Source organism: Phocoena sinus, chromosome 16 (genome assembly GCF_008692025.1).
Source record: "Phocoena sinus isolate mPhoSin1 chromosome 16, mPhoSin1.pri, whole genome shotgun sequence".
Classification (NCBI taxonomy): Eukaryota; Metazoa; Chordata; class Mammalia; order Artiodactyla; family Phocoenidae; genus Phocoena; species Phocoena sinus.
The window spans coordinates 70,153,313-70,181,259 of NC_045778.1; the positions used below are offsets into that span (position 1 = coordinate 70,153,313).

At 33.5% G+C, this 27,947-nt stretch overlaps 1 protein-coding gene across 1 annotated transcript in view; it reads left to right on the forward strand.

The window, feature by feature from the left end:
- The window catches only part of ATRNL1 (attractin like 1), a 702,872-nt gene that overhangs the window by 226,575 nt on the left and 448,350 nt on the right, over positions 1-27,947 (forward strand). Inside the window, exons 22-24 of the mRNA XM_032609094.1 lie at positions 11,524-11,618; positions 15,273-15,351; positions 17,338-17,495. Coding sequence (XP_032464985.1) covers positions 11,524-11,618; positions 15,273-15,351; positions 17,338-17,495 — 332 coding nt within the window. The remainder of the gene's footprint in view (positions 1-11,523; positions 11,619-15,272; positions 15,352-17,337; positions 17,496-27,947) is intronic.

Here is a 27,947-nt window from a genome sequence, read left to right on the forward strand (position 1 = left end):
TTGGGCTATAGGGGATGTGTTGGGAAATATCTCTGCAAGTTATGCCATACTAGGGAAATGTCCATTCTCATTTCCCTGGGGTAGCTTTCCGAGCTTTTTCTTTTTCTTGGAGCTGCTGCTCTTGCTGGCAGCAGCCTCTTCAGGTCCACTGCTGAGTGGCTCCTCCTTGGAAGAGAATTGCCTCTTTTTCTTGGGAAATGCTGAATGCATGTCTTTCTAAATAACTTATGTCCTGAGAACGATTTTACATAAAAGGAGTAATAGCATATATAATATTCCTATTGTGAACAACTTTTTTCCACAGATATATAGCTCATTATTTAGGATCATTTATTAAATAAAACTGGAAAACCACCTGATTTTAAAATAGTGGTAATACTAGTTAAACTTTATTGAGCACTTATTGTGCCAGGCTATTTTAAGCTTTTTACATTTATTAGCTTGTTTAATCCTCAAATGAGAAGGGTATGGTTATTTTTTTTTTCATCTTTATTGGAGTATAATTGCTTTACAATGTTGTGTTAGTTTCTGCTGTACAACAAAGTGAATCGGCTATATGTATACATATATTCCCGTATACCCTCCCTCGTGAGCCTCCCTCCCACCCTCCCTATCCCACCCCTCTAAGTCATCACAAAGCATCGAGTTGATCATCCCCTGCTATGCAGCAGCTTCCCACTAGCCATCCATTTTACATTTGGTAGCGTATATATGTCAGTGCTACTCTCTCACTTCGTCCCAGCTTCCCTTCCCCACACTCTGCATCCTCAAGTCCATTCTCTATGTCTGCGTCTTTATTCCTGCCTTGCCACTAGGTTCATCAGTACCATTTTTTAGATTCCATATATATGCGTTAGCATACGGTATTTGTTTTTCTCTTTCTGACTTACTTCACTCTATGACAGGCTCCAGGTCCATCCATCTCATTTCAGATAACTCAATTTCATTCCTTTTTATGGCTGAGTAATATTCCATTGTATATGTGTGCCACATCTTTATCCATTCATCTGTCAATGGACATTTAGGTTGTTTCCATGTTCTGGCTATTGTAAATAGTGCTGCAGTGAACATTGTGGTACATGACTCTTTTTGAATTATGGTTTTTTTCAGGGTACTTGCCCAGTAGTGGGCTTGCTGGGTCATATGGTAGTTCTATTTTTAGTTTTTTAAGGTATGCTTATTATTGCCATTGTTTAATTTGAGGGAAAAGAGGCAGAGAAAGTTTAATTCATTTGTGTAAGATCACACGGCTAGGAAATGTCAAAGCCAGTTTCAATCCAGGCAGCCTGGGTCTATACCCACCTCTGGATCTATACCACTAACTCTCAACCACAGGTAATAAAACTAGAGCAACAAAAATTCGCAGTATATTTAACCTAAGAGTTGTTTTTATATGAATAAGGTAAAAACATCATGTTAAAGGAAATGAAAACAGGGACTAAATAATTAAAAATTTAAACTATTTTCTCAAATGAAGTCTTTATATGAAAATATGCTTACAAAAATTGATATATAAATTTAATGCAGTTCTAATTAGAATTCATTCAGTTCAATTTTTTCTTTTTTCTTTTTTTTTTGCGGTACGCGGGCCTCTCACTGCTGTGGCCCCTCCCGCTGCGGAGCACAGACTCCGGACGCACAGGCTCAGTGGCCCTGGCTCACGGGCCCAGCCGCTCCGCGGCACGCGGGATCCTCCTGGACCGGAGCACGAACCCATGTCTCCTGCATCGGCAGGCAAACTCTCAACCACTGCGCCACCAGGGAAGCCCTCAGTTCAATTTTTTGAAGAGTATGCATAGAATAAATTATCTTAAAGTTTATTTTATATGCTGCACTTTTAGAATATTCAGTAAAATTGTGAAAAGGAAGATTAGTGAGAAACTTCCACCTGATAGATATTCATACATAGGGAAACTCTAACTGTACTGGTTCCTATTCTGGTATAGGAATCCATTAACAAAACGGAGTTCAGGATTAGATTCCTGAACATTTGGGAATTTATATGGTAGTCATTGTATTTTTTATAAAAGTTCTTAATGATTTAATCTGCTTGTTCTAAAATATCCCAGACTTTACCTTAGATTGTGGCTTTTGTATTTACTATTTTTCTGCCTCAAATACTCTAATAGTCAACTCTTACCTAAAATAGAGTCCCTTAGGTATTACAATAACTTTTTTTTTCCATCCTAATGCACTGAAATGAAATTATCTCACTTGTTTGTTAACTTGAACGTGGGTTTTCTTTACTCATTAGAAAGAAAATCTGTGAACCCAAGACCTCCTGTTGTTGGAACCTATACTTAGAAAAGCCTGTGGCTCCTAGGAAGACTTTCAGTAAATGTATACTGGAGTACACATGTAAATTATTAACAAATGAATGAATACACATGTATTGTGGCTGTATGGGCAAGTATTTTTATTGATAGGGTGTTTGACCAAAAATGTTTGGAGATCATGTTATAGGTTATCAAGTAAAAGTTGCTTTACATTATTTTTTAATTTATTTACATAAAGTAGTACAGCTTTAAGCACCAACCATTGATTTAAATACAAATGAGTTTCAATCTTTGTTTTTCTACTTAGCCTGTGGAACATTTGCTACAAATAAAATTTAAGCAGTTTTCCATATGTCACTGCAGAATAATGGAAAGTTTAGCTACTTGGAGATACTATGAAGCAAAGGAAGGTGGCTTCTGAAGAGATCATGGTATATTATGTGAAAACCCGTAAATTAGAATCATTGACATAGAGGCATTGGTGATCATGGTCCATCCTCTTTTATTCATTGATGAAAAAAGTAAGACTCCATGGGTTGAAGTGTATATCCTAGGCCACACAATGAGTCATTCAGAGTGTGGTTAATCACAAAGGTTCTGTGCTTTTTCTGTGATATTGTATCTAGCAAGTGTTCCACTTGCAAAATTCCTGCAACAGATTTCGCCTTTGCAATTATTCTAAATGTTTCAAGTTCAATAGAAATTCTTAATTAATAATTGTAAGCATGGATAGTACTGTTCAGCAAGCAAGGAAATACTGTATTTATTGAGTATTTATTATGTGAAAAACAATATTATCATTTAAAATGCACAAGGATGACATATTCTTTTCTCCTTAATTTTTACTTACTTAAGAATTATAAATGTCATGAAGAACCTAGGGGTAAGACAGGAATAAAGACACAGACCTACTAGAGAACGGACTTGAGGATATGGGGAGGGGGAAGGATGAGCTGTGACAAAGCGAGAGAGCGGCATGGACATATATACACTACCAAACGTAAAATAGATAACTAGTGGGAAGCAGCCGCATAGCACAGGGAGATCAGCTCAGGGCTTTGTGACCACCTAGAGGGGTGGGATAGGGAGGGTGGGAGGGAGGGAGACGCAAGAGGGAAGAGATATGCGAACATATGTATATGTATAACTGATTCACTTTGTTATAAAGCAGAAACTAACACACCATTGTAAAGCAATTATACGCCAATAAAGATGTTAAAAAAATAAATAAAGTTCTTGATCATGGAAAAAGAAAAGAATTATACTGTTAGTGCTTGGAGAGACTGTCAGTTATTGGAATTGACTCACTTTTGTTTATTCATTCAACATATGTTTATTGACTGACTACTTTGTTGGACTCTGGGGATATTACAGAGAACAAAACATGTTCTGCTCCATTGAAGCTTATAAAGTTGTAGGGAAGATAGATATTAAACTCGTTATATAGTTACCTAGATATGATTGTCATAAGAACTCTGAATGAGAATTATAGATGCTTTGGGACTATATTACAAGAGATTACGAGAGCTTGACCTAATTTGTGGACCCGGGAGTAGAAGTGGGTGAAGCAAGAGAATAATGAAGCTTTGATGTGAAAGATGACTTGGTTAGTGGAGTGGTGATGGTGTGAGTATGGGAAGGAGTAGAATCAGCAGGGGCAGCTTGCACAAAGGTCAATGGCTGGAAGGAACACGGCATATGATATACTAATACTTTAACACACACAACTAGGTGAAGGGGGTTAGGGGATGAGGTGTGTGAGATATGCAGGATCAAATCATGTAGCACTTTATAGGACATGTAAGGACTTAAGAAAAATCTTAAGAAAAAAGAGAAGCCATTGAAGGATGTTAAGAGGAGAGTTAAATGTTAAATTTTAATTTTAAAATAATCAGGCTGCTTGCAGTATGTCAAACAGCTCGGTGAGGGCAATAGAGCATGAAAGGATCATTTTAGTTCATTTTCTGAGGCATTGTTCCTGCAGCTACATTTTATTTTATTTATCATTTATTTATTTATTTTATGAAAGTCTTTTTGATTAACTGTTATTATCCTTTAACCGTGTTCACAAACCTCCAAGTCTACGAAAAAAAAAAATCACGATAACGATTAACTTTTTTTTTTTACATCTTTATTGGAGTATAATTGCTTTACAATGGTGTGTTAGTTCCTGCTTTATAACAAAGTGAGTCAGTTATACATATACATATGTTAACATATCTCTTCCCTCTTGTGTCTCCCTCCCACCCTCCCTATCCCACCCCTCTAGTTGGTCACAAAGCACAGAGCTGATCTCCCAGTGCTATGCGGCTGCTTCCCACTAGCTATCTATTTTACGTTTGGTAGTGTATATATGTCCATGCCACTCTCTTACTTTGTCACAGCTTACCCTCCCCCTCCCCACATCCTCAAGTCCATTCTCTAGTAGGTCTGTGTGTTTATTCCTGTCTTACCCCTAGGTTCTTCATGACATTTTTTTCCCTTAAATTCCGTATATATGTGTTAATGTACAGTATTTGTCTTTCTCTTTCTTACTTCACTCTGTATGACAGACTCTAGGTCCATCCACCTCATTACAAATAGCTCAATTTTGTTTCTTTTTATGGCTGAGTAATATTCCATTGTATATATGTGCCACATCTTCTTTATCCATTCATCCGATGACGGACACTTAGGTTGTTTCCACCTCCTGGCTATTGTAAATAGAGCCTGCAGCTACATTTTAAATATGACTGTGATACATTTACACTGTGAGTATACTTGAACTTATATTAGCATAAGTTTTATCATTTAATAAACAATTGTCTAAGTTGGCAAATGCATGTACTTATACATATGCCATTGTTTAAAACATATTTGAATTCTTGATATTGTTGTCAAAGTCTGTATGCATCCTTTTCACACCCCTCAGGATGGCTGAATACATGATCATGAACTCATATATTTATGAATAAATATAAAGCTATATAAATACACATATGAGAATCTGTTTGACTTTTGAAATCTTTTAGAATTAATTCAGAGCCAATATAGTGAATAATGAAAGTGAAATAATATTTATTGAATGCCTTTATTTTGTGAGACAGTCAAGCCAAATACATACTAACACAATTATGTTTAACCCACAGAGCAATCCTATGAGGTGGGCAATTTTATCCTCATTGTACCATTGACTCTCACTGAGGTTAATTAACCTACCTGTGATAACCCAGTTGGTAAATGGGAGATTACAGTTGAGTTCTCCTTAAATCCTGTGCATAATGCTAAATTAAAAGTAAAATGCAATATTCACTGGTAAAAAAGCAAATCATTAGGCCTTAGTTCCTTCCTCAAAATATTCAAATTAAGAATTTCTGAAATTTGTATGAACAGTGCATTGATACAGCATACACAAGTCAAGGTTGATTTCACTCACTTGTGATCCTGGCGTGTTTGCCTTCTTAGACCTCAGATATATCGATAGTTCCAATATGTGTGATGGTTTTTATCACTGGTTACTATTTTCTTAAAAATGTGTTATTTTATATAGCTTTTGTTAAAAGAGTAAAACAGATATTCACCATTTGCTCTTCATCACCCCCATATGTAATATACTCAGAAACTTTCATCATAGTTCAAGTTCTCTTTAAAAATGTCTTTTCTATGTATAAATTTTTAGTCATCACTTTGCAATTAATCATTAGTTTGCTGGAATATCTGACCTTTTAAAACATTTTGTGCGTGTTAAAATCTTTTCTCTTGATGTTTTATTTGCTTAAACTCCTTTTTTTTTTTTTTTTTTTTTTTGCGGTACGCGTGCCTTTCATTGTTGTGGCCTCTCGCGTTGCGGAGCACAGGCTCCAGATGCGCAGGCTCAGCGGCCATGGCTCACAGGCCTAGCTGCTCCGTGGTATGTGGGATCTTCCCGGCCCAGGGCACGAACCCGTGTCCCCTGCATCGGCAGGCGGACTCTCAACCACTGCGCCACCAGGGAAGCCCCACTCCTTTTTTTTTTTTTTGCGGTATGCGGGCCTCTCACTGTTGTGGCCTGTCCCGTTGCGGAGCACAGGCTCCGGACGCTCAGGCTCAGCGGCCATGGCTCACGGGCCCAGCCGCTCCGCGGCATGTGGGATCTTCCCGGACTGGGGCACGAACCCGTGTCCCCTGCATCGGCAGGCAGACTCTCAGCCACTGTGCCACTAGGGAAGCCCTAAACTCCTTTTAACATGCTGTCTGTGTCTTATTCATGAGCTTGATTTTGTATATAATTTGTTATTAATTCTTTGTGGTGAATAGCAGCCACTTTTTTTTTTTTTTGCTCCAGGACTGCTAGTCCAGTATTGACTGAACTACCTAAAAAAGTCTGCTGTTGCATATTGGAACTTCACCCTTGGTTTGCTCTAGCCAGAGAAGACTAGGCAGAGAGACTAATTATTTTACATGTTTTTATTTGTCTATACCTAAGAAATAAGTGAATTAGGAATTAGATATGCCATTTCTGGAAAGATATACAACCATATAAATCTAATTTCTTAATGTGTAAGTGTAAGTCATGTGAAAAGCACATTAAAGATCAAGGATCAAAAGAAAAAAGTTCTCTGAACACTTCTTTTAACAAATTTCCCCCGTTTTGGCCCCAGTTATGGAAGTAAAGTGTGTTTCATTCTAGAAAAGAAATAGACAAAAAGACAAATTAAAAATCACTGAAATTCTTCTATCCAGAGAAAATTATTGGTAACATTGTATCTGATACTTTCCCAGTCTTTTGTCTATGTAATGACACTGTGGTAGGCTGAATAATGGCCTCCCCCTCCAAAGAAGTCCACATCCTAATTCCTGAAACTTGTGAATATATTACCATAAATGGTAAAAGGGGATTTGCAGATATGATTCAATTAAAGATTTTGAGATGAGATTTTCCTGGATTATTCTGGTGGACCCAGTATAATTACATGCGTTCTTCTGAAAGGGTACAGAGGGAGATTTGACTACAGTAGTGGGAACTGTGATGATGGAAGGAAGAGGTTGGAAAGGAGGAAGGAAGGGGTCATGAGCTAAAGAATGAGAGGTCTTCAGAAGCTGGAAGAGGCAGGAAGTGGATTCTTTTTGATTATCCTCCAGAAGGAACCACCCCTAACACTGGTTTTACCCTGTAAGACTCATTTGGACTTCAGACTTACAGAACTATAAGAGAATAAATTCATGTTGCTTTAAGCCACTAAGTTTCTGGTAATTTGTGACAGCAGCAATAAGAAGCTAATATACACTTTTAATGTATTTATTTCTTTTCCAAACATGGCATGACAAAGGAAATATTTCTCAGAATTATTTTTCTTTAATTTGTCCTTAATATCTTTAGGTATGTCATCTGTTCTCTTGTAACTACCAGCATATCATACCTTTAAATTAATTTTATTCATTGTTTTTTTCCATATTGGCAGTTTTAAAATCAAATAAAAATTATCTTATTTTTGACATGAAATCTATCCTCAACAAATTTTTATTCACCTTGCATAATTGAGACTTTATGTCTGTTGATTATCAACTCCTGTTTTTTCCCCTCCTCTCAGCCCATGGCAACCATCTTGCTACTCTCTAATTTTATGGGCTTGACTATTTCAGATACCTCATATAAGTAGAATTATGCAGTATTTGTCCTTCTGTGACTGTGTTATTTCACTGAGCTCCAGCAATATCATTCTGGGTGTTTATCCAAAAGAGTTGAAATCAGGATCTTGAAGAGATAATAGCATTACAGTGTTCATTGCCACACTGTTTAATAGAGTCAAGATGTAGAAATAGCTTAAATGTTCATGATGGTTGAATGGAAATCCTGTAATATATGACATGAATGAAACTTGAGGACATATAGGCAGCTTTTTTAAAAGCTCTTTTAAAATTTTCCATGTGAAATAATTTCAGATTTACAAAAAATGTGCACATTTTTTTTATGACTTTGACCCTTGGAAAGTATTGGACAGTTATTTTATAGAATATCCCTCAATTTGGTTTTGTCTGATGTTTTTTCATGATGAAATTCAGGTTATGCATTTTTAGTAAGGATACCACAGAAGTGATGTGTGTTTTTTCTCAGTGCATCCTGTCGGGAAGCATATGATATCAATTTGTTCCATTATCGGTGGTGTTGTCTTTGGTCGCTTGTTAATGCACAATGTCTACCAGTTTTTCCACTCTAAAGTTACTGTTTTTATTGTATTTAGTGAGTGTATTATGGGGAAATTCTTTGAAATTGTATTTCAAAGAGTATTTCTCACCATACTATCAGCCACTATTTTTACCATACATTGATGTTCTTGCCAAATGGTGATTTTCTATTCTGTTATTTCTTCTGTTTCCTCTACATTTATTAACTATAAGGAAGAGCTGTCTCTTCTCCTTCATTTATTTATTTATTCACTTATTTGTATTTATCGGTACGGACCCATGGAGATACACACACACACATATTGTGGCTTATGATAAATTGCTATTGTTATTTATTTTACAGCTGAAATTGCTCTAGATTTGGCCATTGGGAACTCCCTCAAATTGTCTCCTCTGTTGTTTTGGCAAGACTCTATCATTCTCTGAGTACTTCCTTATTTTCTGACACTATAAGAAATTTCAGACTCATATTGTACTTTCCAGCCCTAGCCCTATAATCAACCATTTTTCCAAGAAGCCATGGTTCCTTATATTGGAGAATGGTGTTTAGAAAGAAGAACCTGGGAGCTAAGTATGCTCATTGGTTCTGGGGCATTAATCTTTCTTTCCTTTAAAAAATGTTATTATTTTTTAAATTAAACCACCAAGTATATTATTACTCTCTTTTTGAAACTCTACTATCTTGCTTTAACAGAAACTTGTATCCTGAAACGTGACTCTTCTCTAGGGGAAGTGTTGACTGTTTTTTCTTTCCCAGTGTCGACCCCTTAGAATCTAGACATAGAAATAGTATCAACCTTTCTTCCTTTGAGTTTGACAAATAACTGCTTTTCTTTACTCACTGCAAAATTTCATCTCCTTTGAAGCAATATTTTACTTCTCCTTGTTGCTGCCTTGCACTGAAATCCTGTGTGGCCCATTTAATCTTCTATCCGTTTAATACTTTTTCACCTGCCTGTTATCTCTCTTGACATCATTCTTGATTTCAATTTCTGCGTGTACTTTAATTATGCATTAATTACGTTGTGTTCAAGTTCCGAGAAGGCTTATAGGACTCGAATACTCTGTACTCTCAGGATAGCTTTATTATAAGCAGAGGATATACATTGAAAGTGGTCTGGAGATCTTAGATGTTAGGGCTGACTATATAGTTATAGCAATTAAGGTGGTGTGGGTTTTTTGTGTTAAAATAGCCCCCAAATAAGAACTGTAGGTATTTATATTTTTATATTATATCTGGCCACATACTGAAATTTTTTATTATTTTAGTAGCTTTTTAGTTGTGTTATATTTCTTTGTCAATAATCTGATTTTAGACCTAAGAAAGTTAACTTTGTTTTCTTCTTTTATTCTAACTTGAAATCTGTCATCTGTTCACTGACAGACCTTTTTGCTATGCTATTTCCATATCTGTCTCTTAGTTGTAGTATTTGTATAAATAATTTTTTTTTCAGGATGAGTATGTAGATCTTATATTTTAGGGCATTTGCTTATGTGGAGTTATCATCATGTTGTTTTTCTATGTAGACAGGATGGTTGAGTATATATATTTCATAAAATATTGCTTCAGTTTCTTGTCTTTTGACATGTTGTTACTCAAGATCACCTAGCATCTTGCCTAATCTTGCTTTCTAAATAACTAATTTGTTTGTATGAATATGTGTGTGTGTGTGTGTGTGCGTGCGCGTGCATGTGTGCACATGCCCATATGGATATGCCTGGATGTCTATTTTTTTAATAACAACTTTATTGAGATATAATTCATATACCTAAAGTCTCACTCTTTTAAAGTGTACATTCAGTGATTTTTTTAGTATATTCACAAGGTTGTGCAGACATCACCACTATCTAATTTATAGCATTTTCCTCACTCCTAAGAGAAACCCAGTACATATTATCAGTCACTCCTTATTCTCCTTTCCCCTAGCCTTGGGCAACCTTTTTTCTCTCTTTAAAGATTTGTCTACTCTGAAATATCGTATAAATGATATTATGGAATATGTAGATTTTGTGATGGCTTCTTTTATTTATCATAATGTTTTCAAGGTTCATCCATGTTATAGCAGGTATCAGTACTTCATTCTTCTTTATGGCCAAATAATATCTTTTTATCTTTTATGCAGGGCATTTCCTTTTAACATTTAGGTTTGAATCTTCAACAGATTTTTTGTTATATATTTAACATATATGTGCTCCTTTCAATTTGTTATGATTGTCTGCTTTTAACAACACTTTCCCTGCATATGTTGAAAATTTGTATGTCTAATATTCCTCTTCAGTGATTTTCATCTCTGTTCTACTCTGGGAGGCTTTTTCAGATTTGACCTACATGAACTGGTTCAGAATTATGTTTTAATTCCTTTATTTTCTGATCCTTTATTTTCTGATCCATAAAAGGTGGCAGTTTAACATTATGAGTGATACTTCACTCATAACACGTGAAGCTATTCATGACCTATACCATTTAAATGTTTCACCTTGGTTTCAGTATTATTATACATGGACAAAATTTAAAAATGTTTACCACTGAATTCTTTTTACCAATTGTTAATGAGTCACTTTTGTAGAATGATGCTTGCCACAGAGTCATTTAAAAACTGCTGAAAGTAAAAATTACTCCAATAATAGGTCCAAGTAAATGCATTATGGCATGTGATGAAATATTATTTAGCTATTAAAATTCATGTTTTCAAAGAATTTTGATTTTATGAAACTAGGATACCAAAATGTCTCCCCGTCTTTCTATCTACAGAATTATAACTGGAATAAAATGCACCAAAGTGTTACCTGTATTTTTCTCTGATTGTAAGATTGTGGATGATTTTATTTTATTCTCTTGTGTAGTTTCCAGAATGGCTGCAGTGTTTGTAGAACCTTTATAATAGCAAGAGAAGTAATAAATAGAATTTTGAAGAGTTAGGACTACTTTCATATCTATATTTTGCTTTTTGTTGCTTGATAACAAAGATTTATAGTTTGCCAGTCTTGAATAGGCCACTAAGAATTAATGATAATTTTCACATCTGATATGCAATATATTTTCACCTAACTTTTGTCAATTTTTAAAAGTACATATCAGGATTGTTTTTTTTTTTCCCTACAGACAGCCTTTTGATTGATTATCAGTTTACATTCAGCTTATTACAGGAAGATGATCGCCATCATACTGCCATAAACTTCATAGCAAACCCAGAACAGGTGAGAAGATAATTTAACTTTTAAAATATCAACGGATACAGCTTTTCATCATCTTTCATTGTAATTGTACCTCTTCTCAGAATTATCACACTGTAGGGCTTTTGTAGAAAGACTAATCCTGTTAATTTTTTCTTTTCGTAAGACCTAGTTGTCTTTGTGATTCACAGAATTTGTGAGCTTGATATTTCAGATTTTGTAAATAGTCCTACAATTTATGCATTATTTCTATTATTTTTCAGGCTTACAACAGTGTTTATGCTTTTAATTACGTTCTGAAACTGGGAGTAGTCTTTTTGAAAATATAACCCAAAGCTTCAAAACACAGGCTATCTTATATATTTTTTCTTTTTTAAAAAATATACTGTTACGTAGTAGTAAGTTTTCATTATATTTTTTCAAAATCAACTGTTTTATCTGAGTTATATGAATGCTAGGTTTAAAAAAAATATTTTTTTTGAGATGTAATTGACATATTGCATTGTGTAAGTTTAAACTGTATAATATGCTGATTTAATATGTGCATATATTACAATATGATTACAAACATAGCATGAGCTAACACCTCTGTCATGTCGCATAATTGTAATTTGGGGGGGGCAATAATTAAAATCTAGTCTCTTAGCAACTTTGAAGTTTATGATACAGTATTTGTTGTCTATAATCACTATACTGTGCCTTAGATCTCTAGGATTTACCTACTCTTTGCAAGTTTGTACCCTTTAACAACTTCTTCTGGGGGAGGAGTTCTCAGGGTTGTGCACCTTCTCCCAATCTCTCGGAGTCATGTTGGCTCTAGTGAGCCACCCACATTTTGTTTGTTTTCTCTTAGCTGATGTCAGGTGTCCACACATGCTTGTTCTCTCAGTGCTCTCTGTCATAGTGGAGACAGAAATAGGCCCTTTGGGCAGTACAATTAAAGGACAATCATGTTGGATATATCCTACACTCTCTCTTTCCCCTGAGGGAGCAGTCATTGGCCAAGTTGATCTTTCTGATGTTGAGCTGCGCTGGCTTGAGGGAGGTGCTGACCTTGGTAAAGTGAAATTGTTCTTTTTACCCATTATAATGTGGCTATTCTCAGTTTTGTATTCATTTTTTTGTCCTGCAACTTCTTAACTGGATTTTGGTCCTGTCATAAAGGTGTTTTGGTCCATCTGTCATTGTTAAATTGTTTTCTTTTTGTCAGGGATGAGCGCTGGGACTTCCTATTCCACCGTCTTGCTGATGTCACTCTTTCTCAAGTGCTGTATTCTTAGTATACATTAATCCAGCTTACTAAATCTATATCATATATTTTAATAGTTTTTCAAATAGGTGAAACCTCAAAATGTATCCTGGCATTCGCTAGCTTCTTTCCTCTAAAATATTTTACTGGATTTGCCAAAAGATAGTATAATTTAAATTATCATTTTCTAGTAAAGTAAGAGCCCTCTTTCCCCAAAATAGGGAAATACTCCTTATTCCTTAGATTTTAAGGGATGCCTACATTCTTGGGACTACATTTAAAGTTTTGACTTTTAAATAAGGCTTTTTGAGGATGTCTTCTTACGAGTATAATACTCTCTTCACTGATGGTGTGTATTTTTATAAAGACATATTAATGTCAGAAACTACATTTTCTGTATAATAAGAATGTTTTAATAAGTGCATTGTAAACACTGTAGACTTCTTTTTTATTGTGGTAAAACATACATAAAGTAAAATTTATAATTTTAACCATTTTTAGGTATACAATTTGGTGGCATTTAAGTACATTTGCAGTGTTATGCAACCATTACCACAATCCATCATCAAAATTTTTCATCAGTCCAAATAGAATTTCTGTATCCATTAAGCAATAACTCCCTATTCCTCCCCTACCCCCAGCCTCTGGTAACCTTTATTCTACTTTCTCTATCATTCTCTATCAGTTTCTGTGTTCCAGGTACCTCATATGTGTAATCATACAACATTTGTACTTCCGTGTTCGGCTTATTTCACTTAGCCTAATGTTTCAGTGTTTCCAGTGTTCATCCATGTTGCAGCATGAATCAGAATTTAGTCTTTACCTTTGGCTCCTTGAATGTTTAATGGTACTTGTAGAGTTCATTGAGGATATAAGACATTTAATATAAGTGGGATATCTGACTCACAATGTGGGTGTGAGTAATACTTCTCTCCAATATGATCCATAGTGTCATACACATAGGCTCAAATTAGCCATAATTCTCGTTTGCTTCTCTCTTGGCTATCCTCTCCTCCTTCAATTTCCAGAAAAACTTGAACTCTTACAAATGTCACAGCTTTCAGTTTTACTTTCTGCTGTGTTGTTCAGTTGAAGCCAAGAGCCCAGACACATGTTCTTGGAAACTGAAGGACACTAAACTATCATGAGAAGTGCCACCAAGGATGCTTGTAACATCATTATAACTAATTTATAATTATATTTATACAATTTATAATTAAAGAGGAATTCAACTTGGAACAATTTCTGAAATTAAAATGGATTATTGTCTGGGTTTCCTACTTATCCTACAAAAAAATAAAAAAATAGGTACCTACATTATTTATGCATTTATTATATTTTGAAAACAGATATAATTCTAACCCACTGTACATCATCTCCAGCCAATGCTTTCATGTGAACAATTTCTGGAGTAGTTTCTTGTGTAATATCTTGCTGAATTTATCCACATCTAACAATAATGTTCTAAATGACTAATTTTTCATTTACTGTGGTAGTCACAGTATTACCTCTTCCAGTCCAGTATATTTCCTTGACCTTAAATGTATTTTATAGGGCTTTAGTTATGGTACCACATATTTCAGTAATGCCTGAACTTGAGAGGATGAACTAAAAATTCAAGAAGAGTTCTATAGTTTCCTATATCAGTTGCAAATTTTGTGTGACCTTTCTAGCAATAATACCAGTTATTCTCACATTTCCCCGACCCAAAATAAGGCACACACAATCATGAAGATGTGACTTCAAGATAAAAATAATGATTTAAGTTTTCTTAGGGGTACATTGTTTCTACCATGTTTTGTTTTTGTAGAAAAGCAACTATTTTTGAACCACTCCATTAATAATAAAAAAATCAACCCCTTTTCAGAGGTCAGCAATCGTGCCTTCTTGATTCTGGTAAGGAAGTCCCCTGGTAAGGAAGAAGATGAAGAATCTTATTTAATGTTCACAAGAAAGTCTTTAGGAAAGTCATGAAATCCCCATTTCAGAGATAAGGAAACTGATTTTTGGGAAGGAGCGGTAACCTTCCCTGTATCAATCAGCATGAACATTAAAGAGCTAAGATTTGAACCCAAGGTCGCTTGACTCAATGATGCACAGTCTTTATAAACTCATTTTGTTGCCTCATGAACCTGACTTAATTAATACGAAGCCACAATTGCTAAAATATTGAATTATAGCAGCCTCTGGCTTACATAGAGATGGCCAGATCATAGTAGGGAAGATAAATGAGAACTTTAAATATACCTTTGAATTTATCACCTATATTTTTGCATTAAAAAAGTGTAATTGGCGTCGACACTTTCTCACTTGAGTATTGACATGATGTTTACAGTTTGAGAAATATAGCATGGACATAATTAAAACAGTAAACATATCTATCTAGTATAATTTGATTTTTTTAACCACAATATTTTCTTTCTTGGTAGTCAAACAAAAATTTGGATATTTCAATTAATGCATCAAACAACTTTAATCTCAACATTACATGGTCAGTTGGTTCAACAGGTAAGAGAATTTTGTTGTCATGTGTCTTTCACTTCTGTTCCTATACGTAGGGTGTTCTATGACCTTTTATGTTAATTTAAATAATTGAAATTAAAAATATTATATGGCATATATATACTATATGCCATAATTATGCATATAATAATACCTGCTGTTTCAGGTAAAAATAATAAGTAGCATTATTAATAAACCTTCATTACAGTGTTAACTTTCTCCCTAATTCAATTAAAATTAGGTAGATAACAACATTTTACACCACTTAATTTTTTTTATGACAGTGTTATGAATTCCTGTGATTTTAATTAAGATAGATTACTTCTTTAATGACTAAAGAGGCTGAAGTTTCAATTACTTGATTCACCATTGAAGCTATAAATTTAATTATTGACCTTACTATTGTTATAAGACAGTGAATTTTTTCTGTATATGCTGATAAATTACCAAATTATCTATTACTTTTAAGCTTACCCTCTACCTTTGTCAGCTTTGGTGCTGAGAGAGGGTAAAAAACCCCTGCACTTAATAGTTCTTCCATAATAAGGTTTATAAGTTGAAATTGTTAACTTTTAAGAAACATAACTAAGAAGAAGTACAAATCTGTATGCTGTATTATGAAAAAGTATTCTCACCGTTTTATATTTACATTTTAGGAAATTCTATTGCTTTCTACTTTCTATGTAAAAGATACACTGTTGCATAAAAGTGCTGGAAGCTTTTTAAAGAAAATATGTGGATCCTTAGAAATCCATATTTGATTTCTTAAATTTAAGTTATTATGCTATTTTAATATGTAGAATAATGGAAACAGAAGTCAAGAGTGAAGAGGTCTTTGCAATTCCAGATTTTATATTACATGTGTAAAAATGGAAAAGATTAGACAATTATGTAGATATTTTGTTCCAATAGTGCAAACATATAGTGAAATCTTGGCTCTGTGAGTTTCATTAATAAGAATTCATGATAACTTGTACTGTAAATTTGAAATTCTGCATAATAAACTGACTCTACAAGAGTTTTAAAATTTGTCAACATAAATACATAAAACCTGTGTAATCACTTTAGAACAGTGGTTTTAATATGCAAGAGATCACTTGTAACCTTCAGATTCCCAGAGCCAAATCTCAGAAATTTTGGTTTATCAGTTTGGAAGATGTCATCAGGAAATCTGCATTTTAAAAAAGCATCCAAGGTTATTTTGGAAGAGGTCATCAGTTAGAAATTAATTCAGTTGCTCAGTATCCTAATTATTTTTACTGTTAAGGTGGAGGTCTTGGTAAGATTGTTGGAAATTCTTTCTTCCATTTGGTTAATTTCAGTAAATATTTATTGAGTACCCAATATGTGTTTAACTAATTGAACGTTTAACTCATATTTTAAATTATATCCTCCCAATTTATTCAAAGTAGTGGTGGCTCAATTTGTGGTAAACAAAAAAATTTGATTTCTTTTCTGTTTTTAAATTGGATTGAGACATGTGAAATATGTCCTGATTTGTTTTGAAAGGCTCTGTGGAGAAGTAGAAAAAACTCAGTTTCTGAAGCCTTATATACCTGAGTTCCAAAAAGGACTTTACTGTTCAGTAGCTATAAACTTAAGGCAAGTGTCTTAATCTTTCTGAGGCTCAGTTTTCAGTTTGAAAAACACAGCTGGAATATCTCTGGGATAAATTTTTTTTTAGAATAGAATATAAAGTCTCTAAGCCAGTGCCTAGTACGTAGCACTTAATCAGTGTATCACTTAATCATTGTAAAAAATAATTTTTATACTAAATCTGTTTCCATTATATCAATACGTATGACAAATCTCATTTTCTTTTTTCTTCGTCATTCTAAGTTGTAAAACATGACTTTATTTGGATAGTTATGTTCTTATAAGTATAGTTACAAAAATTAAGTAAATATCATATATATGTATATATTATGTTAATAAAGATACCTGTTTCCTAATATGAATTATTTAAATTTGTTATTATTATTTACATTTTAGCTGGAACAATATCTGGGGAGGAGACTCCTATAGTTTCCAAGACTAATATAAAAGAATACAGAGATAGTTTTTCCTATGAAAAATTTAACTTTAGAAGCAATCCAAACATTACGTTCTATGTGTACGTCAGCAACTTTTCATGGCCCATTAAAATACAGGTAAGTGTTAATAGTATTTAATCTAATGACCACTGAGTATTTTCATTACAAAAAGAATGCTGTTTTTGTTCAAAGAGGTGATAAAGATTTGTATATTTTGAGCAATATGAAAACAAGTATTGACCCTCCGCACAAAGGATACAGTGAATGTCTGCGATGATGAATGTCTTCGTAAAAAATGTTTACACAAATAATATTGAATTAACCAAAGAATGTACTAATTTTTCGTTGAGATTATATTCTTTAAAAATGCATCAAATCTTGAAATAACTACATTGTTTGTATTTTCTGATTAATGTTATTCTTTGAGGGTCAAATAGATACTCTTTTCTTACAGTCCAACTTGAAATCATTTGCTGTGTTTAGTAATCTTTATTATATACTGAACATAATTCAGACCTTCATTAAAAATTTAGGATTAGCAGTACCTAATAGTTAATTCTTTAAGGCTCACTACCTTTCACTATTGATTTATCTACTCTATATATGTTGTATATTTCATTTTTTATTGTGTTTAGTGATAGGCTGCTAAAGGCTCTTGATTTATTGCTAGGAACATTTAGGATGTTCTTTCTATGTTGAAATAGTCAAGGTTTGTATACTTAATTTACGCTTTTATAAAAGAAAAAGTCTATATGTTTTAATGTTGGGATTTATTTATTCATCCTTTTATGACTGTTTGATTAGAATGAATTCAAATTAGTTTACTAAATAGCTCACGTGTGCCAAGCTCTGTGCTGAGCCATTATGTTTTATAATCTTTAAAAAATTACAGATCATTTACTCTTCTTTTATATAGAAAATTTTGCATGTTTTATTTATATTAATTTCTATGTGATTCGTGAGAGGACTGAGTGATTTGTAGAAATCACTTATTTGCTGGAAAAATTCTTATTTTAAGGTTGATTCCATGTCTAAGTTAAGGAAATTACTTACCTGTTCAAGAAATATTAGTACAAATTACTACTCAGTAAATAGTAATAGAAATTAATTTGATAAAGTTACTTCTTCATTGTGATTGAATTAGATGCTAATATAGTAAAAAAAGAATGCCAGAAATATTTCCTTGTAGGTTTTTAGAATTTTGACTTTGAGGATGCTGGATATATCATTTCATTTTCTAAGATTTATATAGAAATGTTAATCGGATTTCACTTGTTTTATTCAGATTATGATTGAAGGTGACAAAAGGGCTCATCCTTGAGCTTATTAAATAGTAATTAAAATTGAAAGAATTGTTACTTTTTTTATTGTTTCCTGCCCTTTATTTCATGGCTATCTAATTTTATTTTTAAGCAAATTACACAGTTACTTTAGAATGTTCATGAATATTTAATGGTTAGAAATTAACTTTCTAAATTGGATTTTCTTTTGAGATCATACTAGTAATATATTCTGGAAGCCAAACCAGAATTTGAATAATGAAGTTAAAATATCCCACTCTCCCAAAATAATAAAATGTGGAAAATAACCGTGATGGTCAAGATAGGTAGAGCCCAGTTCTTAGTCTTTGAGTAAAATCATCACATTAGTCCTATGGGATATGTTATATTAAGGCAGATGAGTATGTGTGTTTGTTTACAGAACTGTAATAAACTTTCCATTTTTAAACGTAAAATAGTAAAATTATTTGACTTGAGATCTATTTGCTAATAGAATTGAATTACATTGATGTTTGAATGTTTAACCATCCTTACTAATCAGGGGTAAGCTCCACTTAGTCATTTTGTATTATACCTTTAATATATTGTTGCATTTGATTTGTTAAAATTTTAAGAATTTCTATACCTATGTTTATGAGGCATGTTAGTTTGTAGTTTTCTATTATTATAATCTTGTTGACTTTGTAGCATGGTACTGCTGGCCTTATAAAATAAATTGGGAAATATTCCTTCATGTGTAATTTTCTGAAAGAATTGATATAGAATCCATATTATTTCCTTCTTAAATTTGTGGTAGAATTCAACATTGAATGAATTTGAACTTGTGATTTTCTTTATGGGAATGTTTTAACTACAACTTTAATTTCCTTAATAGATTGAGAGCTTTTCTGGTTATCTATTTTTTCTTGAGCGAGCTCTGTCCATTTGTGTCTCTCAGTTGTGTCTTTCCCATTTTATCTAATTTGTAGAATTTATTGGCAAAAGATTTTTAACAATATTCACATATCATCCACTGATGTCATCTAATTCCTGGTATTGGTAATTAGTTTCCCCTCTCCTTTTTTCTTTTCTTGGTCAGTCTGCTTAGAGAGTTATCAGTTTCATTTATTTTTCTATTTTTTATTTCATTAATTTCTTCTAATTACTCCCTTTATTTTGCTTCCTTGACATTAATTTGCTCTTCTTTTTCTGATGTCTTAAGGTGAATACTTTCTAATTTCCTTTTTGATTTCCTCCTTGATCAGTGGGGTATTTAAAAGTGGGATATTTTATTTCCAACTGTTTAGAGAATTTCTAGAAATGCTTCTGTCACTTATCTCTAATTTAATTCCAGTGTAGTCGCAGAATATATTTTGAATGATTTGAATTTTTTTTGATTTGAATTTTAAAAATGTATTGAGACTTATGGTCCAGTGTTTTTGGCAGAATAATGGCTCCACAAAGGTTACCACGTCCTAATCTCTGGTACCTGTGGATATATTATCTTACATGGACGAAGAGGACTTTGAAGATGTGATTAAGTTTAGGACATTAAGATGATTACTCTGAGTTACTGGGGTGGACCAACCTAACTACATGAATCTTAATGTAACCATTTTTGGCTGAGGTCAGGGTCAGAGGGTGATGTGCCTACAGAAGAACGGTTAGAGGGAAGCAACATTACTGGTTTTGAATATGGAGGAAGGGGGCTCGAGCCAAGGAATATAGACTCTAGAAGCTGCAAAAGTTGAGGAAACAGATTCTTCACTAGAACCTCTAAAAAGAAATGCAGCCTTGCTGACACCTTGATTTTAGTCCACTGAAACCTCTATCAGATTTCTAACATACAGAACTATAAGACAGTAAATATGAATTGTCTTAAGCCACTAACACTGTGTTAATTGGTTACTACAGCAATAGAAAATGAATAAACCTAGTGTCTTAGTCCATTTGGGCTGCTATGAAAACATACTATTGACTGGGTAGCTTATAAACAACAGAAATTCATTGCTTACCGTTCTGGAGGCTGGGAAGTCCAAGGTCAAGGCACCAGAATGGTCAGGTTTTGGTGATGGCCCTTTTCCTGGTTTATAGCCTGTGCCCTCTTGCTGGGTCCTCACATGATGGAAGAGGGTGGGGAGCTCTGTGGGACTGCTTTTATAGGAGCACTAATCCCATTCATGAGCAATCTACCCTCACGACCTACCTAATCACCTTTCGAAGACCATAGCACCCAGATATGAATCTATTTTGGTAAATATTCCTTGGACAGTTGCAAAAGAGGTGTGTTCTCCTCTTGTTGGGTGAAGTCTTGTACAAATGTCAATTAGAGCAGGTTGGTTGATCGCTTTTTCAAGTTGTCTAGTGTCCACATTGATGCCCTGTCAATTTGAAAAATGAGCGTCGAAATATCTGACTGTTACTGTAGGTTAGTTTATTTGTTCTTGTAGTTCTAGCAGTTTTTACATCATGTATTTTGAAGCTCTCTTACTTAGATGGATAAATGTTTAGGGTTTTTATGTGTTCTTGATGAATTGGTGACTTGACCTCTTTATTGTTAGGAAATTACTTTCTATATTCCTGGTAACATTCTTTGCTTTAAAATTTATTTACAAGAAATAAAAATTTATTTTGCCAAATATTAATAGCAAAGTCACTCCAGCTTTTTAAAATTACTGCTAGAATGCTATGTTACTTTTCATCCTTCTACTTTAGCCTATTTGTGCTTTTATATTTAAAGTGGATTTATTTTAGGTAGCATCCAATCCTAAATTATGTACGTGTAACGTATATATATTTACAGGCATACCTCATTTTATTGAGCTTTCCTTAATTGCAGTTTGCAGATGCTGCATTTCTTACAAATTGAAGGTTTGTGCCAACCCTGAGTTGAGCAGGTCTGTAGGCACCATTTTTCCAAAACATCTGCTCACTTTGTGTCCCTGTGTCTCATTTTGGTAATTCTCATGATATTTCAGACGTTTTTGCTATTATTATATTTGTTTTGGTGATCTGTGATCAGTGATCTTTGATGTTACTACTAGGACTCAGTGAAGGCTCAGATGATGGTTAGCATTTTCAGCAATAAAGAATTTTTAAATTTAAGTATGTATTGTGTTGGCCAAAAAGTTCATTTGGTTTTAAGTAAAAATAAAAGACACATTTTTTCATTTTCATCAAGAACTTTATCTAGCAACATATTCATTAACCAAATGAACTTTTTGGCCAACACGATACATTTTTTTAGATATAATGCTATTGCACACTTAACAGACTATAGTGTAGTACAAATATAATTTTTATATGCACTGGGAAACCAAAAACGTTATGTGAAATGCTTTATTGCAATATTTGCTTTATTGCAGTGGTCTGGAACTGAACCTACAGTATCTTTGAGGTATTGCTGTATGTCTTTGGGTTTAAATCTAACATCTTGCTATTTGTTTTCTATTTTTCTTATTTGTTCATTGCTCATTCTTTCCTTTTTTCTGCCATATTTTTTTAATTCAGCATTTTTTATGATTTAATTTTATCCTTTTTGTTGGCTTATTAGCTACAACTCTGATGTGGTATTTTAGTGATTATTTTATAGTTTATCATATACATCTTAAACTTTTCATTGTCTATAAGAGATATTACATCACTCATTTTTTGTGTATTAACCTTAAAAAGTGTACTTTCATTTCCTTCCCTCGACCTTTGTGCCATTGTTGAATATATTTTACTGCTTCATGTATTATAAAATTCACACTATGCTTTTACTACTTTTGATAGTTTTATTTAAAGGTATTAAAAATAAGAAAACATTTTCTCTTTTACCTACATATTTACTGTTTCCAATATTCATCATTTCTTTTTCCTTTTTGTAAATCCAAATTTCTTTTTTCTTTAATTTTTATTTTATATTGGAGCATAGTTGATTAACAATGTTCTGTTAGTTTCAGGTCTACAGCAAAGTGATTCAGTTATACATATATATTTATCTATTCTTTTTCAAATTCTTTCCCCATTTAGGTTATTACAGAATAATATAGCGTTCCCCTTGCTATACAGTAGGTCCTTGTGAGTTATCTGTTTTAAATATAGCAGTGTGTACTATGTAGTATCATTTTCCTACTGCCTAAGGGACGTCCTTTAACACTTTAGTGCAGATCTGCTGACAATGCATTATATCTGGCTGTATTTCTGAAAACATCGTTATTTCACTTTTTTTGGGGGGGTCTTAAAGAGTTTTAAATTGTAGATTTTTCCTTTAATTAAAGATGTTTCTGTATACAGTCCTTTGGTTTCTGTTGTTTCTAATGAGAAATGTGTTTAACCTTACTGTTCCTTTGTATGTAATGGCTCATTTTCCTCTTTCTGCATTAAAATTTTTTTTCTCTTTATCACTGATTTTGGCCAATTTGATTATGATGTGTATAGGTGTGGGGTTTTTTGTTTCTTGTGCATGGGTTTTACTGACCTTCATAAATTCATAAAATTATAGTTTTCACGAAATTTAGAAAATGTTCAGCCATTATTTCTGTTTTTTTCCCACTTCTCTCTTCTTCTTTAGGAATTCCAATTGTATGTATATTAAACTGCTTGAAATTGTTCCTTTGCCCACTAATGCTCTGTTCTTGGTTTTTATTCATTCTTTTCTTTTCTCTCTGTGTTTCACTTTGGATAGTTTTGGTACTTATATCTTTAAGTGCATTAATCTTTTCTTCTCTATTATCCAATCTCATATTAATCTCATCCAGTGTATTTTTCATCTCAGACATTATATTTTTTATTTCTAGAATTTTGATAAGGTTTTTAGAAAAAATGTTTCTATTTAACATGGTCCATCGATTTTTCTGCCATCTTGAACATATGGAATTACAGTTACTATAACTCTTTCAATGTCCTTGTCTGCACATTCTATCATTTGTGTCATTTCTGAGGTTTTTTTCCTATTGTTTTATTTTGCCTTTCCTTATGAGTCATATTTTGATTGGATGCCAGACATTCTGCGTTTTACCTTTTCGGGTGCTAGATATTTATTAATTTTGATAGATAAGTTTTAGCTTTTTTCTGCAGTGGAGTTAATTTACTTGGAAAAATTTGATCTTTTCAAGGCTTATTTTTGTGCTTTGATCGGCAGGAACAAAGCATAATTTAGTCTAGGGTTAATCTTTCCATTCCTGAGGTACTGCCCTTCTGGGTACTCTACTTTGTGAGACATGAATTACAGGTTATCCACCTCTGACTGGTTGGACCATGAACTGTTCCCAACCCTATGTGAGTCTTGAGGATTCTTCTCTCTGCTCCTTTCATATGGTTCTTTCTCCAGCCTTGGATAGTTTCTTCACCAGTAAGTAGTATTTGCCTGAAGACTCACAGGGACTCTGGGCAGTTCTGTCTTCTCCAGTATACTGTCTTGTACACTGTAACCACCTTGGCTACACCTTGGACTGCACCTGTGTTCACTCTCCTTTTGATCCAGCCTTAAATCCACAATCATCTGTGGCATTAGAAGGCTTACCTCATTATTTCTCTACTCAGGGATCATTGTCCTGCATTGCTTGATATCCAATACCTGAACACCAGTGTTTCATACATTTTGTCTGCTTTACTAGTTGTTTTGGCAGGAGGATAAATCCATTCCTTGTCACTCCATTTTGGAAGGAAGTAGAAATCCTACATTTAATTTTGAGTCTGAATGGTAATTGGATTAATATGGTAAACATAAATTTGTTCTCCTGAAGGATGGGACTGTTACTATGTATGTGTTTTATGCTTTTACTTGTAAATTGTTTTAATTAATAGCTTGTATTTAAGTTTTCAAGTACTTTTCGGATAAATGGCAGTCAGTTTGTAGACATATGTCTATATATTTTAGATTTCCTCAGCACACACTATTGCAAATTCCAAGAAGCTGCAAGTTATGAGAAAGTTTACAATCCACAGATGAAATTGTTCTTAAATATTTACAAACTACACTCTATGGAGGCAGTTATTTTGAAAAGTAGCTGAAATTAAAAAAATACAAAAAACCCAATTCCTGTTGAAAAATATCCATCAGACCATGAGGTACCAAGAATCCTCTGTCCAAAGATAAAAATCACTCTTTTCTTTTCACAAAGTTATATCAGTGATGCTTCAAACAAGCAAAAATGGTTTCTGATAAAAATTAACATTTAACTTTTATGATCATTTTAACTTTTATAAAATATTTGCTTCAGTAGACTTGTTACACAGGGAGAGCACTTTGTGTGTACAGCTGAAAGAAAACACTTCAAGTTACTTTAGAACTTTCCACTTGTAATTTAATTCTTTTTTATATGCTATAGCATAAAAAATGTATGAAGAGTTATTTAATTATTTATTGTTTGCATAACAAAACATCTTTGTATCATATCCTTTTTGTAAGCCAAACATTTCACATAGATTTTGCTTTAATTAATGTCAATAGTATTTTCATACTTTTATGTGGTACTTTTTCCTATTCAGTTCTTTTGACTACTTTCAGTTGTAATGTTCCCATATATGTTTGAACAGATTTAACAGATCAATTTAAAAAGTATTAGATGAATAAGGAGAAGTTTTTACTTATATGTAAGAAAGTAGAAAAATATTTCATTTGGCTTGATCCAATTTGAGTCTAATATTGCTATTAATAGGATGAAACTTACTAGCATGATAATAGAACTTGATAAATTTCTGCAGGAAACTAACAAAATATAAAGGAATGGTAATGATTGTTATTTACTTAGTATTTAATTCTGTATTTATTCAGTCAAAGGCTAATATAAAGTAGTGCTTCCTATGGAAGTGGGGTGGATATTGAACATTTATATAAATTTTTGGCTACACTCTCCAGCAGATATTTCTTAAATTTCAGTCACACACAGGATACTTTGCTAGGGGATAAAATGGTACACAAAGTAGTTTCTGCCCTCAAGTAGCTCATAAAATATGTTAATCAGCATTCTTTCAGTTGTAGGTAAAGAAATCCAACTTTAAATTAGCTTTGAAGTAACACAAGGGATATTACAGGCTTAGAAAAACAGAGCATCCAAAGGAAATGTCTCTGCGAACTTCAGGAACTCTGTCTCCTCTTATGACCATCTTACCTAAAACTGCATCCCTTCACATTCTTTATACTGTGTTATGTAAATAATTTTTGTATTGGCTAATGTAATTATTCCCTCTCTGTTTGTAGGTTCTGTTTCACAAAGTATGTTGACTGTATTCTATTCTATTTTAGTTGGATTTATAGAATCCTAATTTAGTCATCCCGGACAGAAAAGGGAAAAGACTTTCTCCTAGAGCCTTTATATAAAATTTCAGGGACATATTTTGGTTTTGTTTCAGTCATAAAATGTTATCTGAGCTATTCACTGTGGCTAACATCAATGTGAATGGTATTTGTGAACTGGAGAGTCTAAATTGTAGATCCACCTTTATTAATGTTACAGAGGTGATATTGAAGCAGGGAAGCATCTTGGAGAGAGTTATATTGAAGCAAGATTTTGAAGGATGAATAGGAGTTCATGGACCAGATGTATGAGAGGGAATTCTAGGCAAGAGAGACGGGTTTTCAAAGTTTAATGAAAGAATTTTCATCAGGGAGCAAACAGATTTTTTTAATCGCTGGAAACCAGATTGTATGGTAGAAAAGTGATGGTGTAGAATGATTGGGGTGGTGGTGTGGGATAATAAGAGCTTTGGAAGATGGAGAAGAATTTAATGAGGCAGTAGTGTGGATATGCAAGTTTTGAGCCTAAAACCTAAGAGGACTTGCATGTTTCCGTTTGCCTTCCTGCCATCTCCATGAGAATTTCACGCTTAGACTAGCCTACTTGTCCCAGGACCAACAAGTGCCTTCTCAATGGAAACCACTAGCGGAGAGAAAATGTGCTGACGGAAAATATCTGTCAACTATAAACAACAAACACAGTTTCCAAATCAAGGTCAGATAAGTACATTTTCCAACAACAAAAATATCTGAAGGATTTTACTGACATTAGATTGGAGCCAAAAGAAATACTACAGAGAGGACTTTAAGCAGAGGAAAGTTTTAAAATGATCTCAGATATAAACATTGAAACATGAGAGGAAATGAAGAGTAACAGAATCGGTAAATTTAAATGAATACTGGATTAAAAAATAGCTCATGGAGTTTAAATTTCTGTAGAACAACAAATAGATGGTGAAAATAATGCAAAGAGCAATGGGGTAAATAGAACTAAAGTAGTCTAAGGTGCTAGCAATATCAGTGAAATGGTAAAAGTAATAAATCTTAAGAGTCTCTAGTTGTTATGACTTCTAGGGTAAATCTAAAGAAGAAGAAAGGAAAGAATGAAATAAGTTGCGAAGTTGAATTGACAAATAGAAATATTTTATGAGCTCACAGCAAGGTATGAAAAGAGAAAAATGGTGTATAACAAAGGTGGTTCAAATAAAAATTACATAGTAAGAAGATAAGTATAACCTAGCTATATCAGTAATTACATTAAATTTAAGTAGTCTAAATGTACCAAGTAAAATCCTAAAACTGTCATACAGGATTGAATAAAACCTGATACTTAAAGGGCAAACTTTAGATATAATGATTCAAAATGGTTGAAAGTAGAAGTATACCAAAAGTATGCTATACAAACTTAACCAAAAGAAAACTATTGATCACACAAAGTAAACTTTCAAGCGAGAGTCATTACTAGAGTTAAAGAGGTATGTTTCACAATGATAAAGAGGTAGCAGATACACTGGAAAGATGGCACAATCCTGAATCTGTATGTGCCCAAAATGTAGCTTCAAAATGTGTGAAGTTAATGAAAACAGATTGCTGTTTCACAGTCCAATGGAATAATACTTAAATACATAGGGCTACATGAACTAATGAGAAAATTTTAATTGTGGATGGGATTTTGGGTGGGAATATTGCGGTATCATTTTTAATATTGTCTTTTCTGATAGATAATACGATGAAGGCCTTTCTCTTCTTGATCTTTGCTAATGCCAAATAAATAAAACACTCTGAATGATATCTTGCTCTCAGTGATCCTACGGAATTCAGGAATACATGCTTTTTTTTTTTTAAAGAGTGGAAGTCTCTTTACTTTTATATCAATGTGGTTATTTGCATAGTTTTTCTTTTTTCTTTTTTTTTTTTTTGCTGTACGCGGGCCTCTCACTGTTGTGGCCTCTCCCGTTGTGGAGCACAGGCTCCGGACGCACAGGCTCAGCGGCCATGGCTCACGGGCACAGCTGCTCCGCGGCATGTGGGATCTTCCCGGACCGGGGTACGAACCCGTGTCCCCTGCATCGGCAGGTGGACTCTCAA